Source organism: Aethalodelphis obliquidens, unplaced genomic scaffold (assembly GCF_003676395.1).
Source record: "Aethalodelphis obliquidens isolate GAN/ISIS:26980383/991018 unplaced genomic scaffold, ASM367639v1 scaffold25, whole genome shotgun sequence".
NCBI lineage: Eukaryota > Metazoa > Chordata > Mammalia > Artiodactyla > Delphinidae > Aethalodelphis > Aethalodelphis obliquidens.
Genome location: NW_020837969.1, coordinates 12,950,692 through 12,969,469, shown reverse-complemented (window position 1 = coordinate 12,969,469; position 18,778 = coordinate 12,950,692). Strand labels below are relative to the sequence as shown.

At 36.5% G+C, this 18,778-nt stretch overlaps 2 protein-coding genes across 7 annotated transcripts in view; one reads left to right on the top strand and one right to left on the bottom strand.

Moving 5' to 3' along the window:
• Positions 1-12,671, top strand: part of CENPU (centromere protein U) — a 30,217-nt gene extending 17,546 nt beyond the window's left edge. For both annotated transcript variants that reach the window (XM_027122619.1, XM_027122620.1), the window contains exons 7-13: positions 392-458; positions 1,606-1,714; positions 4,036-4,114; positions 4,338-4,385; positions 5,411-5,472; positions 7,508-7,664; positions 12,462-12,671. In XM_027122619.1, the coding sequence (XP_026978420.1) occupies positions 392-458; positions 1,606-1,714; positions 4,036-4,114; positions 4,338-4,385; positions 5,411-5,472; positions 7,508-7,664; positions 12,462-12,575 (636 nt within the window). In that variant the 3' untranslated portion in view covers positions 12,576-12,671. The remainder of the gene's footprint in view (positions 1-391; positions 459-1,605; positions 1,715-4,035; positions 4,115-4,337; positions 4,386-5,410; positions 5,473-7,507; positions 7,665-12,461) is intronic.
• A 384-nt stretch (positions 12,672-13,055) lies between these two features.
• PRIMPOL (primase and DNA directed polymerase) overlaps positions 13,056-18,778 on the bottom strand; it is a 40,358-nt gene continuing 34,635 nt past the window's right edge. For all 5 annotated transcript variants that reach the window (XM_027122615.1, XM_027122614.1, XM_027122617.1 and 2 more), the window contains 3 exons: positions 16,106-16,188; positions 15,983-16,029; positions 13,056-13,453 (listed from right to left, as the gene is read on the bottom strand). In XM_027122615.1, the coding sequence (XP_026978416.1) occupies positions 13,208-13,453; positions 15,983-16,029; positions 16,106-16,188 (376 nt within the window). In that variant the 3' untranslated portion in view covers positions 13,056-13,207. The remainder of the gene's footprint in view (positions 13,454-15,982; positions 16,030-16,105; positions 16,189-18,778) is intronic.

Genomic DNA, 18,778 nt, shown 5'->3' with positions numbered 1-18,778 from the left:
GTTGTCCAATGCCTGAATGAAGGTGCCACACCTCTCCCCACTTTATGGCTGTTTATGGCAAGAGGGCTAGTTCAGAAGCTGTTACTTCCTCTTAGCTTGGAGTAGAAACTGAGCTGATTCCACACATTATTATCTTAAATAATAAAAGTTCAGTTTCCTCCAAGGCACCCACTGAAAGTTTTAATTACTTTTTATCTTGAGGTGGTTTAATTTTTTTCAGGATTTCCTTATATTAATTTAGATAATTTATATAATTAACTATTAACTTAGAACAAAATGAGAATTGTAGCTAAAATACTGACAATGTCTGATAATACTGTCTTAATTCTGGTTTTAAGAGAAACTCCTCTTAAATAAAAATCTTTGCTGTGGTTTTTTTTGTTTTTTTAAGAAAACTCAGAAAAAGAAGATGTTTCGTGGCAAAAGGAAGAAACCAAGAAGTGAAGCCACAGACTTGGGTATATAATAGTGTTTTATACATAGTCAATCATTCAAGAATTTTTTAAAAATATATTTCTTAATTTGATAAAGTAGTAAATTTAAGTATATAAAATTGTTACTTTAAAAAGTTAAAAATATGTGACTTTGGAGTAACTGATTTTCCCAACATCATGAAAACTTTCAACATACAACAAAGGACAAAGAATTTTACAATATATATTCATAAACCCACTACCTAGATTTTACTGTCAAAATTTATTATACTTGCTTTAGCGCCTATTCATTAATCTATTTTAATTTTTCATAACACAGTATATACTCTTCATACAACATAGTATGTACTCTTTTATAGAAGGCTTCTCTCACTCAGCATAACTTTGAGATTCATCCCTGTTATTTTACATCATTTTTTATTGACACAGTTTATTGAAAAATGGGAGGAAAATAAAGCATTTTCTCTCTTCAGTTCTTTTAAAAGATAAGCTTTATATTTTTCTTATTATAAAAATATTTTAGAAAATTTCAAAGGTATGGAAAGGAAGATAAAATCGCCTATAATTCCATCACCACAAAATAACTACCATGTGTTTTGGTCTTTACTCTTCAATTCTTTTACTGAGCTTTTCTCACACTAAGTGGGCTCAAGTCCTTGTCATTAAATAGTCTACAATACCATTTTAATGAATGTATAATATTTTGTTCACAAATGTACCATAGTTTAGTTAATCTCTTATTATATTCCTACAGCTATCTGAATCAATACACTCAGTAACCTTTATGTGTCCTAGAAGTGGCCTATCGGGTAGATTAAAACTATGAAAATACAGTTAACAAAGATCTCAATCACCAGTAGTGTTAGATAAGAGCAGACTGTTAAGTAAAGACGCAGCAAGGTAATTAAAAGGCAGCAGTGCTTTAGGCTGCTTCAGCAGAAATGGGAGAATCAAGCAGACGGCAGTTAGAGGGTGAGGTACAGACGGGGGTTTGTGAGACTGACCGGGAGAGGAAGAAGTGAGCATGTCTCCTCCCATCTGCTTCTTCAGAAGTTCTCGCTATTTTTAGCAATTTGGTGGAACTACTTTCATTGTAGGCTTTTAGAACCCTGGACCTAGAGCTAAACTGTTGATAATTAGTATATTAAATTGACTTATCCTAATGTTGTAGATACTTCCGACTGTGTACCTATTTGGTGTTTAAAAGAAAAGAAAACCAGTGACATCATGGAGTTAGATGTCGTTTTGTCTGCATTTGAGAACATCCTCCTAGAGTATAAGTAAGTCTTTTGATATTGTGATATATGTACCTAATAAATTTCCCTGGAAATAGCACTTCTACTCACTCCACAGCTTCTGGTATGTAGAATTTTCATTATCACTGTTTTGCATATTTTTAAACTTCCATTATGATTTTTTTCTTTAAGCCTGTGAATTATTAAGTAGTACGTTTTTGTATGTCCAAATATGTGACTTTTTAATTTATATTTTTGTATTAACCTTCCATCTTAAATAGTTACAGTCAAATTTCATGGACTCTGGTGATACCTATTTTTGAAATATTGAGGCTTCCTTTATGGCCTGGCACATAATCTGTGGGAAAGCTGTAATTAGTGGTTCTATGTAGAATCTCTAATTATTGTATCTATGTAGAATCAGTATTACTCAGTTTTTCCTGGTACTTCTATCAATTTATGCTATTTATATAGAGAGATTATTTTATTAAGATATCATGTTTAAAATTGCTCTTTTATTTATTATTTTATTATTTTATTTTTGGCTGTATTGGGTCTTTGTTGCTGCATGTGGGCTTCCTCTGGTTGCAGCAGGTGGGGGCTACTCTTCGTTGCGGTGCGTGGGCTCTAGGCACGCGGGCTTCAGTAGTTGTGGCACATGGGCTCAGTAGTTGTGGCTCGCGGGCTATAGAGCACAGGCTCAGTAGTTGTGGTGCACGGGCTTAGTTGCTCCGTGGCATGTGGGATCTTCCTGGACCAGGGCTCAAACCCGTGTCCCCTGCATTGGCAGGTGGATTCTTAACCACTGCGCCACCAGGGAAGCCTTAAAAATGCTCTTTTAGATTAAACATTTTATCCTTATGTAGTGACCGCTTCCATTCCTAAAAATGCTTTTTGTCTTAAAATCTATTTTATCTGATACTAATATGTCATAGATTTCTTTTGCTAATATTTGCCAGATTTTATATTCTTTTAACTTTTATTTCCAACCTTTGTCTCACCTTAAACTTTATTATTTCTTATAAAATCTTTTTAAAATCCAAAGTGTCCATCTTTGAATTCCACCTGTTGACTTTAGCCCATTTACATTTATTTTAATTATCCATATATTTAGAAGAATGTACTGATCCACTGTTTTTACTTAAAAAAATTTTTACTTTTTGATGTTTTAAAATCCTGTATAACTTTTTTTTTTAAAAAAATAGAATTTACAACTCCCCACCAATAAGGTTAGAATTTTGGCAAGCTCTCATGTCTTAGTCTTCTCACCCTTACCCCACCCCAAAACCCATCATGTTTATAATACTTAGAGACTTTAATTCTGGGAGAAGGGCTATCACAGTTGATGTGAAATGGCTTCTCTTACCTGTTTCAACGTGGGTTCTTGACTTTGAACTTGCCAGGGTACTGCAACTTCTCAACTGGTTTCTGGAGTTTTCATAAAGGCTTTTCGGGCTGTAGGTAGTTGTTAAGTTGGTTTCCCTGTGGGGTTTCCTATTCCACCGTCTTCTGATATCACTAGAAATACTCCATTTTTTTTTTATGAAAACTTCAAAAATCTGTATTCAGATGTGTAGGCCTTCTCTAATGTTATGCTTCGCTTCTGAAGAATTAGGCCATGGGTTTAGTCCTCTTATGCTGGGTGACTTTTCCTCATGGATTTGCCCCAAGAAAAAAATAACTATAAGATAAACTGTCACACGAGATTTATTTTTGATTAAAAGCACAGTACAGTTCATAGTGGCACACTGTGCCGAGGCAGAGTAGGGCTGGCTGCCGCCCTGGCAGTGTGTGCACTGCTCCTGCACAGTCACTGTGGGTCTGTGTCCAGCCAGAGTGAGCCAGACGGGAGACTGGGCTCTTTTGTCCCTGATGACAGGGACCTGAGCCAGTTTTGGGTCAGCTTTATAGTTTTTGCAGAACTGAATGGCTGGCTTCTGGCTACTTACTCATTGGTTAGTCCAGATGTGTTATACAATTATTTCTCCAGTTATAGCAGGGAGGGAGGAAGGAAGGGGCTAAAGTCTGCTGGTCACTGGATCAGGCAGCAGAAAAAGAGAGGGATTGGCTGTAAACATTGCTTTCTACATGGCTTAGTGTCACCTGTGGATGTGGCCGGTGTCAGGGAGTGCTGACTACATACATGAGGGTTCGGGGGAAATATTTCCTGTTCTTTTTGTTTGTTGAGATGTTTCCAGTATTTTTTTAAATCTGAGAAAGGGCTGCAAGCTGACCATGCCATCTTAGATATTCAAAAGGGCACATACCAAACTGTGTGTGTGTCTATGGGTGTGCTAAACAAATGCAACACACCTTTCAAAATCCTTTACGTAAACCTAAGTTTAACTTCCTTTATTCTGCTATAGACAAAAAACAGACTCTAGAATTTGTAAGGAAGCCATCAACAAATTTCATTCTAATTTGAAAGAAGAACTCATCAAAATGGTAAGTTCATTGACAAATTTGTTGGTCTAGATATTTTTTACTAATCCTGAGCAGCATACTGTTATCTTAGAAAAGCTTGCATTTGCTGGCAATGTGGTAAAGAACTCATTAGAACTATACACATTTCACATGCTGTTTTTAAACTAGATGTGGTTATATTGTAAACTGATACACAGTTAACTGTGGAAAATGCAGGCGAATATTTATTTTTTGTTTTGTGTAGCTTAAAGAAGTCCAGATGTTGAAAACTCTGAAAAGGAAGAACACTAAGGTAACTCACTTATGTGATTAGAAACACAGTCCTGTAGAACGTGCACGTATGTAGAGTTAAGTAAAGACCTGACTCTGGGTTTTACGACCTTGAGAGTTTGTATAAGATCTTTTATCTTTTTAGTCAGGCTTTTCTTCGATTGATCAGATAAGTATCCTGCAAGCTGAATGGCTCTCAAGCCCAAAATGGCCACTTATGTGGATAAGTATTACATAATGTATATTTATCACTGCTGTGTATGTCAAAAACCTTTTAGACTAAAGATTTGTCTTATGTCTCAGATAAAAGGGCAGCCTGGGAAGAATCCTGGGTTAAGGGTTAGGAGACCTCCATTCTTGTCCTGGTTCTGCCCCTTCAATGCACTGTGTGCCACTAGGTTTGCAAGGAAACACGAGGCCCTCCTTGCCCATCTGTTTGTAGTTGGACCACTTGACATCCGATGTTCTAGCTCCAAACTTGCATGAACCTACGTGTAGAAGCACAGCTCCCCCTCTACACTTATAACAGAAATGGATTTGAAATGTATACGTTTTCCTTCTGGTGATTATAAGCCTTTGTTGTTTTTCAGTTTTAGTCTCCTGTTGGTCAATTCTGCATTTCTTATAAGCAAGCAGGAGTAGTCTGAATGTCCAGCAGTGGAATATGAGGTAGTCACTAAAAGTGATAGTTGAGATAATACAGCGTATTATATTGAAATGTCCTTTTTAAAATACAAACTGTGTCATGACACTCCCCTGCTTCAATATTTTTCTAGTGTCCTAGATAAAATGGAGACTGCTTCCTTTATAGCTCACAGGGTGGTAAAGATCTGACCCCAGTTCCTCTTTAAAGTTGTCCTCAAGTGGATACCCCTGTTCTTTCCCTTCACAGCATGTATCACAAGTTGTAATATCTAGCTTCCCTATTAGACCAAAGTTCCATGATGGTAAGAATGGGGTTTGTCTTGTTTCCCACTATATTTCCAATACAGTGTACAAGACAGTGCTCAATATTTACAAAATTAATTTAACTGTTGTGTTACTTAGATGATCTCAGATATCGAAAAGAAAAGGCAACGTTTGATTGAAGTCCAGGATGAACTGCTTCGGTAAGATAATATCAAAATCCTCTTTGAGAACCTACAAGAAGGATTTAATCACGGTATGTCATGCGAGGCTTTGTTGTAAAACTTGCTGTTGTGCTGCGTTTAAACCCCAGGCTTCTCTGAGCTTGGAAGCTCAGTGAAGGCAGGCTTTGCTGCCAAGTGGAGAAGCTGTGAGCAGAGGGGGGTTCAGCAGTGGCCCGTCCCCCCATGAGAGCTCTCAGTTCTGGCCCGAGGCAGCTGAATTAGAGAGTTAGTGCATGCACAGACTCTATCTAGAACCAGACTGCCTGGCTTTGAATCTAGGCTCTGCCACTTACTGGCTGTGCAACCTTGGGCAGGTTACTTAACCTCTCAATGCCTCAGTTCCCTCATTTGTAGGTGAGCACAATGATAACTATACCTCACAGGGTGTTGTGAGGTTTAAATGAATAAATATACAGAAAGTGCCTCACGGAGACTGGGATACAGTAAGTTTTGTATTAAGTGTTAACAGTTTTTGTCAATCTTGTTGAAAGGTATAGCTTGGCATGGCACTCGTGTGAGTCCATTCCCAAGTGTTGGGCCAGGACAGTTTCCACCAGGGCTGTCTCCATAGTCTGATTAGGAAGACTGGAGCACAATCTATCAGCTGGTCAACCAACTAGTATTTTTTGGTGGTCTTCCATACAGACAGGGCTGCTGTGTGAGCTGGAGGGTTGGTAGTAAAGCAGTAGAAGAATAAGCATATCAGATATGCTCTCTGCTCTTAAGGAGTTTAAAATAGCTTGAAAAAGTGGTCTTATCAGAAAAGACAACCTATAATTAAGTACTAAGTTTTAAAGATGAGATGGCCACAGAAGTTTAGAAGTGGGAAAAATTGGTTGTCTAGGCCTTTGGTTTCCAAATCTAGTGTATGGACAGGTGCTGCTGGCCCATGCTAAAGCTTTCATTGGCCCAGGCCAAAATAAGAAAGATAATGAGAGGAGGAAGCTTTTTAAGGTGTTAGCTGTGTGTGTTGGGCACTGTCCTTTAAATGCTTTACATACTAACTCATCGCTGTAACCCTGTGAGGTAGGTTATTTGGCCATATAAGACAACTACAGAAGACTCATCTGTCTTTGAGATCTACTGTTCCTTTTCTAAATAGAATTTTAAAAGTTGAGAAGTATAGTATTTTGAAAAGGCGCAGAGAAAAATGTATGTCATTATTGTAACTTTACATGTGAAAGACCTAAGGCACAAAGCAGTAACTGACCCTCAGCCACCCGCCTAGGAAGTGAGGGAGCCACGGTCTGGTGTCTGCCGACTGGCTCCAAATCAAGCACTCCTGCCCACAACCCAGATGGCACAGTGAGTTTTCCAGAATGCAGCACTTGTTCAGTGTACGGAACTGTTATGAGGACTTTTCTTTTGTAAAGTGGTATCAGAGCATATTTTTTTTATATCTTCATTTGTGAGAATAAAAGATGGTAGCCTCTCCCCATCCTTTTATAAATTGGTCCACAAAATCCAAGTTATACCTTTTTATTTTATAGGTTAAGAAACTAATAATCTACTGAGAGAGAGAAAGCAGGTTGCCCAAGGTCACACATTTCATCCAGGCACTGAGAGAGTTTTTCCACTGGTTTTATTAGACCTTGGAAATGGACAAAATTTCAGCAAGAGGAAGGGGCAGAGGGAAGGCTTTTTGTCCATACTTTTACTGTTAAACTGCAATGCCTGTCTACTTCCGCCTGGGGCGCTAAAATCTTTACCCAAGTATATGTTTTAATTCAGTAGTTCCCAAGACTTTAAAAATGACTCGATGAATTTTAGGACATAACAGGCATACTCGTCTGTGGGCTTCAATGCTGAGCACTCAGAGTCTTTTCTGTGTGTTGAGTCCAGAGTTGTTCACGTTTGTAATTTCAGAGCCAAAGATACCTCGGACCACCTAGGCCACCTTCCCTGCTTAAAAAGCTTCACTCAGCACCCTGACATACTCCATCTCATCTACCTTATTAGGCTGTTGTTACACTTTATGTCATTTATTTTCGGGAAAATTTTTTGTTTGTTTTAGGTTAGAACCAGAGCTGAAACAACTACAAATAAAGTATGATGAACTTAAGGAGAGAAAAGCTTCCCTTAGGAATGCAGCATATTTCTTGTCTAATTTAAAACAGCTTCATCAAGATTATTCAGATATTCAAGAGGAAGAACCAAATGTAAAGGAAACGGTAACTTCAGTTTTCACTTTTCACTATGCTTCAGAAGATACAGGGCATTTACATGCTACAGTACAAGAGCTATGGAGAGGCAGCGTGGGTGTTGGTGTCTACCCAAAAAGCATCACTATAAATTGGTGAAAATTTGTTATCACCACTTCTTTAGCTAATTAATTAAGGCCAGAGGAGTAAAGAAAAATCCAGAAACATTGATTTTACTAAGATGTTATACTTAAGCTTCAGAGAACTGAATTTCTTTAAGGGAAGTGTATCCTCTGCGTACAAATCTTAAGTGAACAGCTATGCTTTATTACTGGAATTGTCGTCAACATAAGACCACTCATACATGTTATAAAGACCAACCTCTTGTTCTTTGTTCACCCCATACTTTAGTATCTTTTGTATCTGAAAAACTAGCCATTATCCCATTATAAATGGTAGGTGTAATTTTAGAAGTTGAGAAATATTAAAAAGGCATGTAGTAGGGAAAAATGTAGATTTTTTTTATTGAAGTATAGTTGATTTACAATGATTCAGGTGTACAGCAAAGTGATTCAGTTATATACATATATGTATATAAGAATCTTTTTCATATTGTTTTCTATTATGTGTTATTACAAAATATTGAATATAGTTCCCTGTGCTATATAAGTAGGTCCTTGTTGTTTATTTTATATATAGTAGTATGTATATGTTAATCCCAAACTCCTAATTTATCCCTTCCCACCGCATCTTTCCCCTTTCGTACCGTGTTTGTTTTTGAAGTCTGTGAGTCTGTTTTGTTAATAAGTTCATTTGTATAACTTTTCTAGATTCCACATGTAAGTGATATATTTATATGACATTTGTCTTTCTCTGTCTGACTTACTTCGCTTAGTATGATAATCTCTGGGTCCATCCACATTGCTGCAAATGGCATTATTTCATTCTTTTTTATGGCTGAGTAATATTCCTTTGTATATATATATACCACATCTTTATCCATTCATCTGTGGATGGACATTTAGGTTGCTTCCATGTCTTGGCTATTGTAAATAGTGCTGCAGTGAACACTGGGGTATCTTTTCAAATTATGGTGTTTTTTAAAAATTAATTAATTTTTGGCTGCACTGGGTCTTCACTGCTGCACGCGGGCTTTCTCTAGTTGTGGTGAGCGGGCTTCTCATTGCTGTGGCTTCTCTTGTTGCAGAGCACGGGCTCTAGGCGTGCGGGCTTCAGTAGTTGTGGCACGCAGGCTCAGTAGTTGTGGCACACGGGCTTAGTTGCTCTGCAGCATGTGGGATCTTCCCAGATCAGGGCTTGAACCTGTGTCCTCTGCATTGGCAGGCGATTCTTAACCACTGTGCCACCAGGGAAGCCCTATGGTTTTCTTCAGATACATGCCCAGGAGTGAAATTGCTGGATAACTTGGTAGTTCTATTTTTAGTTTTTGAAGGAACCTCCGTACTGTTCTCCATAGTGGCTGTACCAATTTACATTCCCACCAAACATGTAGGAAGGTTCCCTTTTGTCCACACTCTCTGCAGCATTTGTTGTTTGTAGACAATTTGATGATGCATTCTGACCGGTGTGAGGGGACACCTCATTGTAGTTTTAATTTGCATTTCTATAATTAGCAATGTTGAGTATCTTTGCATGTGCTTTTTGACCATATCTGTATGTCTTCTTTGGAGAAATGTCTATTTAGATCTTCTGCCCATTTTTTGATTGGGTTTTTTTTTTGATATTGAGCTGCATGAGCTATTTGTATATTTTGGAAATTAATACCTTGTTGGTTGCTTTGTTTGCAAATATTTTCTCCCATTCTGTGGGTTGTCTTTTCGTTTTGTTCATGATTTCCTTTGTTGTGCAAAACCTTTTCAGTTTAATTACATCGCATTTGTTTATTTTTAAAATTTTCATTACTCTAGGAGGTGGATTCAAAAAGATGTCACTGCAATTTATGTCAAAGAGTGTTCTGCCTACATTCTCCTCTATAAATACTACACTAATAAAGAGTTTTATAGTATCCGGTATAGAACCGGGTATATCTTTCCATCTGTGTCCTCTTCAGTTTCTTTTATCAGCATCTTAATTTTCAGAGTACAGGTCTTTTGTCTCCTTAGGTAAGTTTATTCCTAGGTATTTTATTCTTCTTGATGTGATGATAAATGGGATTTTTTCCTTAATTTCTCTTTATATTTCATAGTGTATAGAAATGCAGCAGATTTCTGTATATTAATTTTGTATCCTGCAACTTTACCAAATTCATTGATGAGCTCTAGTAGTTTCCTGGTAGCATCTTTAGGATTTTCTATGTATAGTATGTCATTTGCAAACAGTGACAGTTTTACTTCTGTTCCAGTTTGGATTCCTTTTCTTTTTTCTTCTCTGATTGCTGTAACTAGGACTTCTGAATAGAAGTGGCAAGAGTGGGCATCCTTGTCTTGTTCTTGATCTTAGAGGGAATGCTTTCAGCTTTTCACCATTGAGTATGGCATTAGATTTGGGTTTGTCATATATGGCCTCTATTATGTTGAGGGAAGTTCCCTCTATGTCCACTTTCTGGAGAGTTTTTATCATAAATGGATGTTGAATTTTATCAAAAGCTCTTTTGCATCTACTGAGGTGATACTATTTTTATTCTTCAGTTTGTTAGTGAGGTATATCACATTAATTTGTAGATATTGAAAAATCCTTATATCTGTGAAATGAGTCCCACTTGATCATGGTGTGTGAAAAATCCTTATATCCCTGAAATGAGTCCCACTTGATCATGGTGTGTGAAAAATCCTTATATCTGTGAAATGAGTCCCACTTGATCATGGTGTGTGATTCTTTGAATAATGTATTGTTGGATTTGGTTTGCTAGATTTTATTGAGGATTTTTGCATCTGTGTTCATCAGTGATACTGGCGTGTACTTTTTTGAGATATCTTTGGTTTTGGTATCAGGGTGATGGTGGCCTCACAGAATGATGAGTTCGGAAGTATTCCTTCCTCTGCAGATAGTTTAACTCATCTCTAAATGTTTGGTAAAATTCACCTGTGAAGCCATCTGGTCCTGGACTTTTGGTTGTTGGGGGATTTTAAATTACTGATTCAATTTCGGTAACTAGTAATTGGTCTGTTCATATTTCCTGTTTCTTGCTTGGTTCAGTTTTAGTAAACTTTGTAGTTGGTTCTGATTTTTGCTGCAGACTTTGCTACTGTTATGATAACCAACTCAGATTAATAGAAATATTTAAATTATAGGAGAAATTTGTATATTTTATATAAAATTATGATATACAAATATAATGTATACATACATCTTATTCTTCACTTCCAAATTCAACTTCAAAGTTTTGATACTGATCTAAAAGTTAGGTTCAGGAGAATAAAGATTTGTTTATATTCAGGATATTAGAGATCTGGAAATAGAATGTTTTTAATTTTTTTTGACAGTACCCAACTGGTCTAAAGCTTATTTGGAGTTGGGGATTTTGGTTAGTAGAAGAAATTAACAATGACATTGGTTGAATTTGAACATCGTAACTTGGATGAGAACTGAAACTTAGTGACTGCCTTGTTTGGAATACATCTTACTAACATCTTGTTCTGTGCAAGCCTTCAGGCGTTCTGGACTTCCGTTGTAGCAGCTGTGCGTTATGCTTTCAGAGTGTAGATACTGGGGTATATTGTCTTACCTCTTCTCCTAAACTAAGAATCTAGCACCAAATGTTAGTTCTTCCCCTTGCCCACCCTCCCTGAGAGGAGGTGCCCCATGGTAGCTTGAACACATTAGGCTCTCAAATACTTGTTAAAACTGAATTGCCTAGTAATAAGGTTAAGTGATATTCTAGAAAAAATTCCATTATTATTGGGTGGTAGTCAGTCTGACAGCTTTTCTGCTTAATTTCACTTCCAAGAAAATCACCTTGAAAATATAAGCAACAAACTATCATAAGTATGATACAGCTGTCGGGTGATTTTAGTCACTCACCCTTAGATACAAATTGCACCATGATATTTGGCTTTGTTAATTATTTCAAAATCATGAGTTGAGCTTTGTTTTCTATTTTACATTGGGTTTGTATTTAATTTTGTCTTTAATCATTAAGGACAGTTTGGATTGGCAACTTTTAAGACACTTTACTGATCTTCCCAGTAAGTAATTTTTCCAGATGATGAATTTTAGGGACCTGCTGTTCTCGTTCCATCAGTTCTTATAGTAAAAGTAAATCTTCCATATGGTTTCCTGTGTTTAAAATAGCATGAGATCAAGCCGACCCCACAGAGCTCTAGCTGACTTGCCCAAACCAGGTCATACCCTGTCCCAGGGATGATTTTGTTTTAAATAATTCAGATGCCACAGTTCTTTGAGCCAATTTATCTCCCAGGATGATTAGCTCAAGCTTTGCAGAGCAGTTCCCTTGCAACCTTACTTATCAAATTGTCCTAAGGCAATGAATTAAAACCAATTTTATCAAAAAAATGAGAGGAAAAGTGATCAGAGAAACCTCTATTAATATTGGTATTTGGGGGCCTCCCTGGTGGCGCAGTGGTTGAGAGTCTGCCTGCCGATGCAGGGGACACGGGTTCGTGCCCCGGTCCGGGAAGATCCCCACGTGCCGCGGAGTGGCTTGGCCCGTGAGCCATGGCCGCTGAGCCTGCGCGTCCGGAGCCTGTGCTCCGCAACGGAAGAGGTCGCAGCAGTGAGAGGCCCGCGTACCGCAAAAAAAAAAAAAAAAAAAAAATTGGCATTTGGTCATAACATTGAGCTATGTAAAATGGATAGGGTTCTAAAAGTTTTCGGTATTTGTTATTCTGAATATTTTTCCCTCAACAGTATGATTCATCCAGCCTTCCAGCTCTGCTATTCAAAGCAAGACCCCTTTTGGGAGCTGAAAACCATCTGCAAAATATCAACTATCAATTAGAGAAGCTCCTTGACCAGAAATGAGACCAGTCTACTAAAGTGTGCACATATAAAGATTGTCTCATGCTACTGCCTGTTACCTTCTGAAACTGTATGTATTTTTCCATAAAGGAGATGGGGAAAAAAAAACCCAAACTTTATTACTATTAATTTGAATTGAATATTTCTTTTGTTATGTTATAGCAACATTCCCAGGTACATTTTAAAAAAGTAAACTTGTCTAATTGTTCAGGCTGGTTGTATGGTCTTGTCACCAGAATTTAATATTACTTTGTCATTAAAATTAAATGGCTAGATATAGTAGTTTTAGAGGCCATAGTTAATTTTTCTGGTTAATGTCAAGTGATGAGTTTCAAAATGTTTTAAAATGTTGACACCTAGCCCTAGACATACAAAAGTTTTACTGTAAAAATAAACATGCAAAATTAAGCTGATATGAACGAAGACTAATAACTTTGGTTAATCAAATAAGGAGACTTATACTGAATTTAAGCACACTGGAGCTAATTTTCAATAAAACTGGTTTACTTCAATAAATAAGATTTGGAAGCAAAGTAATAAAACTTAGCTGATACAACAGGCTTTATAAGTTACTAGTTTGTTATTAAATGTTTTCAAGCAGATTACAGCCTAGTTATGTAAGTGTCCATAATTAGCTACTCTTGTAATACTTCTATAATTAGTTCATCAGGAATTTCATCAATTGCATTATAACCGAGAAGACTGTTCTCTGCAGCTTCTGCCAATTCAGCATCTTCTGTGGCCTCCAAAATATAAGCATCATCAATGCCATTATCCCAGTCAGCATCAGAAAATGTACCTTTTGACGATGCACTAGATGACGGTTCATGAGGATTCTTGGTTTCACTGTCCCTTGTTTCATCTGTTGTAAACTCCTCTTCCTTTAGTTCCAAAGGGGAGGGAGAGTAGAGTAGGAAGAAAATACTGCTTATTCAGACAGAATGTATGATTTCACCATACAGTCGATCTCTACTGAATTAAAGTATTCAGTTCAACAGATATTAAATTGAAAACACTGGATGATATTGTCTCCAATACAGTCACCATGGGGATGGGCTCACTGTTGCTGCCTTTGTGGCACACTCTTGAAACTCCAAATTTAGAAATGCCTGCAGTTCCTGTGGTACATTCTTTTCAGTGTACACAGATGGGGCTACAGCAAAGGTAAGACTGATTTTTTTAAAAAGTGGATAGTCTATCTGAAGGCAAACTGGTTTTTAAAATGTATCTGCTATCTTAACATATTTCTCTATCTTTAAAGTATTTTAAAAACTAACATGGATTGAAAAAAGTTATGAAGAACAGTTTTGAGACAACTGTCAAAAGTACGAGTGTGGATTTGTATATTAAATAATATTGTATCAACATGAAATTTCCAGAATTTAATAATTTCACTATAAGTATATAAGAATGTTCTTTATCTCTTAAGTATGTAGCTGGAGAATAAGAAGGATTTTGATGTCTGCAACTTATTCTGAAGAGATTTGTTATGAACTGAATGTTTATGTACCCCCATCCTCATGAGGTTGAAATCCTAATCCTCAATGTGATGGTATTAGGAGGGTGAGGTCTTTGGCAGGTAATTAGATCATGAGGACAGAACCCTCATGAATGGGATTAGTGCCCCCTTATAAAAGACCACAGAGTGCTCTGTGATCCCTTCTACCAGGGAGGGACACAGTGAGAAGACAGCTCTCAATGACCCAGGAAGCTGACTTGAGTCCGCCAGCACCTTGATCTGGGACTGACTGAGAAATTTGTTGTTTTTAAGTCACTCAGTCTAAGGTACTCTGTTATCGCAGCCTGAAATGCCTAGACAAAATTTATCAAAAATGATGATGTGTAATGTGTACAGTAGAGGGAGAAAACAAGTGTGGCCAAATGTTTAACAAGTCTAGAGGAAGGGCATACAGGAGGGTTCCTTGTTCTGCTGCAACATTTTTGTAGGTTGGAACTTCTTTTAAAACCAGATGAAGCAAGAAATGACAAGCAGAAATAACAAAATATTAACTGTTAAAACTAAGTGATAGGTTTCTTATTTTAAATAAAAAGATAAATTAAATCCAAGCAGTGGTAATACTGTACACCAAAAATACTTTCAACTTGGCGTTTCTGAGGTATTACTGGATAGGCAGGAAAAAAATCAGAAACCACAAACATGCATCAAAATAACACTCAAAATGAACAAGGATAAAATATTCTTCTTAGAGGCACAATTTTTAAAATCTTTTTTTGGTTATCTCTTTAGTTCACCAGAGAATCTGGCTATCAGCTATTTTATATCCAGCTCCTACAGATCAAGAATGAGATTTCTACCATTTCAGTATGAATTTTTTCAGGAGACTTTTTAAAATCAAATTTAATAGGTACCAGTCAATTATCTAGACTGTAAACTCAAGCACTAATTCAGCTTGTAGCAGGTAACTTTCATTCTAACCGTAACACTATAAACAAAAAGGCTGATTGATGTGGGGAAAAAAACACTAAAAAAGTCTAGAAAATAACATGACAAAAGAATACTTAATGAAAAGTTCTTGTAAAATATTAATAAGACCCCATATAAAAGTAGAGGGCAGTTACAGGCAATCCATAATAGAAACACATAGTAAATCTGATGAAAGTTAATCTGCATTAATAAGTAAATTAAAACACCTGAAATACCACTTTATGCCTACCAGGTTGGTAAAGATCAAAAGGCAAAAACAAGCAGTGTTGGCAAGGGTAGGGTAATAGGTACTCCCATAAACTGAAATCTAATTTCCTGTCGTTTTTGGAGAGCAATTGGTGATATGTATGGAAAATATCTGTGATAGTTTAAGTAGGAAAAAAAGCCTACAATATAGTACATATACTATGACTAAAAAACATGAGGGTACACAGGTAACAAATTCTGGAAGATACAGACCACAACATTTACATCAGTTATCTGCATGGTCAAATTATAAGTGACGATGCTTTTTTCCTTTTGTGCTTTATGTATTTTCTAATGTTTGTGTACAATGAATGTGAATTACTTGGGTAAATAAAAGTTTTAAAAAGAAAAACATTGGTTTGGCAATCTATACCCTTTGACACAGTTCTACTTCTAGAAATTCTTCTTATAGTTTAAAGAAACAATATATTTTGTTATACTTTGTAAAGCAAAAAATGAGAAATTTATTAAATGTCTGAAACTGGTTAAATAGCTATCTAGCTCCATTAATTTCTTATGTAGCAGTGGGAAAAAATGAGGTTCATATTATGAGATTCGTGCTGAGATGAGACAATCACTACAACATATTCCTAAGTGAAAACAAGGTACAGAATAGGGTGTTTAAACAGTATCTGGACACACCTGGACACCATTAGCTCATTTGCCATTATACCAAGAACTAGTTAGTAATGAGAAGGAAACTAAAAACTGCACTTACCTCTTTGAGAAGAAACAGGAGACGCACTTCAGCAGGTAATGGGAAACCTGAATCAGAAAAACAGAACTATTATATAAATATCTAATTTTTACTTTGTGGTAAATGTAAAAATTAGTAACTCACAGTCAGATTTGAAGTTTTCTGCTTTACACATAGGGTCGTGACATTTTTGATACCAAACTTCATTTTTCAGGTCAACCAAAATCCTTTACATTAAAAAAAGAAGAAAAAATTATTTACTATCTAGACTTGATAGAAAACAAAATTCAGCTACATGCCATTTACAAGAGATATGCCTAAGACTTAGAGATGGAGAAAAGTTAAAAAGTAAAAGGATGAAAATAGACATTAACTTGGCAAACCATGGTTGCCAAAAGTATGACACAAAATGAACTTCAGGGCAAAAATTACATACTGACAAAAGTTCCTCCGAGGAATATACAATTCCCAACTTCTATCCACCAAATAAGAGAATCTCTAAATATGTGAGCAAAACTGACAATTTCAAGGGTAAACAAATCTTCAACCATAAATAAAGATTTTTAAAAACTATTCTTTTGATAATTGATACCAAACAACTCCCCAAAACTCAGGATATCAAAAATTTGAGAATTTAAAACAATTATAAAAATTGACTATGCTAGGTACAACATGAATCATCAAGTTTAAAAGTATTCATTCACACAACACATTCTCTGACCACAAAGCAAATTATTTAGAAATAAGCAACAAAAAGATAGCTAACTAAAACTCAGAAATTTAAAGGGTTTTTTTGTTTTTTTTTTTTTTGCAGTATGCGGGCCTCTCACTGTTGTGGCCTCTCCCGTTGCGGAGCACAGGCTCCGGACGCGCAGGCTCAGCCGCCATGGCTCACAGGCCTAGCCGCTCCACAGCACGTGGGATCCTCCTGGACCCGGTCACGAACCCATGTCCCCTGCATCGGCAGGCAGACTCTCAACCACTGCGCCACGAGGGAAGCCCTAAAACATTTTTCTTAATAACCAAATGACTCAAGGAAAAACCATGATGGAAATAAGAATATGCTTAGAACTGAATGGAACTGAAATTACATATTAAAATATGTGAGGGGAATTCCCTGGCAGTCTAGTGGTTAGGATTCCACTCTGTCACTGCCGAGGGCCCAGGTTCAATCCCTGGTCAGGGAACTACGATCCCACAAGACGCATGGTGGGCACCCCCCCCCAAAATAAATAAAAAATAAAATATGTGAAACAGAGCCAAAGTGATCTTTAGAAAGAAATTTAGAATCCTAAAAGCTTATTTACAAAAAAAATGGCTAAACACAACTTACAGAAGTAACAGAATAAACCTTAATAAATTAAAAGTCAGGAAGTAATAAAGAGCAAAAATTTAGAAAAATCAAGGACAAAATGTGAAGACTAAAGAATAAAATTCTTTCAAGATTAAACAAAAAGAGGTAAAGACAAATATTATTAGAAACTGAGATATAACTACAAATGCAAAATATATTAAAAATGTACTATTGTGAACTTTTTCCAGTAATGCTGAAAATTTTGGTAGAAGAGACAAAGTACTAGATAAGAATAAACCAAAGCAAGCAAACTTAAAGAAAATGCGAACAATGCTATAACCACTAAAAATTTTTTTTTTAATTTAACTAGTAAGGAAACAATTGTTAACAGTCTGTGTGGTATTGGGACATTTACCAAGGAGAGAAAAATGCTGGCAACCCAGTCTAATGGCCCCATAAACATTCCAATAGACTTCCTAATAAACAGACTAATGCTACAGTTCCCAAACTGTACACCAAAGTGCCCCAGAGTGACGTAGGATATTTATCTTTCTAGGGAAACGGTGATACCACATCTGTCAAGCACCCCACAAACTACTTGCTTGTAATTCATAGCTTCAATATATCACCTTTCTTCATTCCTTTCAGTGATGTCCTATCTTTGTAGAGCTGGGTTTTTTGGTGGTGGCTGTGATGAAAAGTACCATAAATGTGGAATGAGACGTGACAGTGCGGGTGGCAGTGTCCAGCCTAATTCCAAGGTTTAAGAGTTTATGCAGTGCTCAAAAGAACACACATCCCATTAATAATTACATTTAAGGAGGTTCAAAAGGTCCAACTTCCAGGTATAAATCAGTCAGTCATTGGGATATAATGTACACATGGTGACTATAGTTAATACTACTGTATTACATATTTGGAAATTGTTAAGAGTAAATCTTAAGTTCTCATCACACAAAAAAAAATTGTAACTGCATCTATCCATGGTGATGGATGTTAACTATTTAACTAGACTTATTGTGGAGATCATTTTGCAATCATGTTGTACACCTGAAGCTAATGTCAATTATACCTCAATTTAAAAAAATGAAATACAAATATTTTCTTTCAATTGATAAACATTTTTTTTCAAAGAGCTACTAAATTATTAGGACAAATACTAAGTTGCTTGAAACTGATTAATAAACAAACTGTTAGGTATTTCTTTTGTCCTTGGAGCAATGTGAAAAAATTATTACAATACTAAGGGCAACATAACTGAGAAAGTCTGGGGACCAATGGCAATTTGCTAAGTTGAGAGTTCTTATCTACGTAGAATGTTCTTCGCAGGATGTTTCTGCATATGGTAAACCTAGAGTCTGGATTTATAAGGCATGGCTCCCTGGACATGTCACACATGCTATGTAACTATGAATATAAAACACAGATGTTTCATAACCTCAAAGCTGCCTGCTGTGTACAGTGACTGCTCACTTCTGCCTCAGCTTTCAACTTGAGTTAGAGAAAAGCATCCAGTGCAGGAA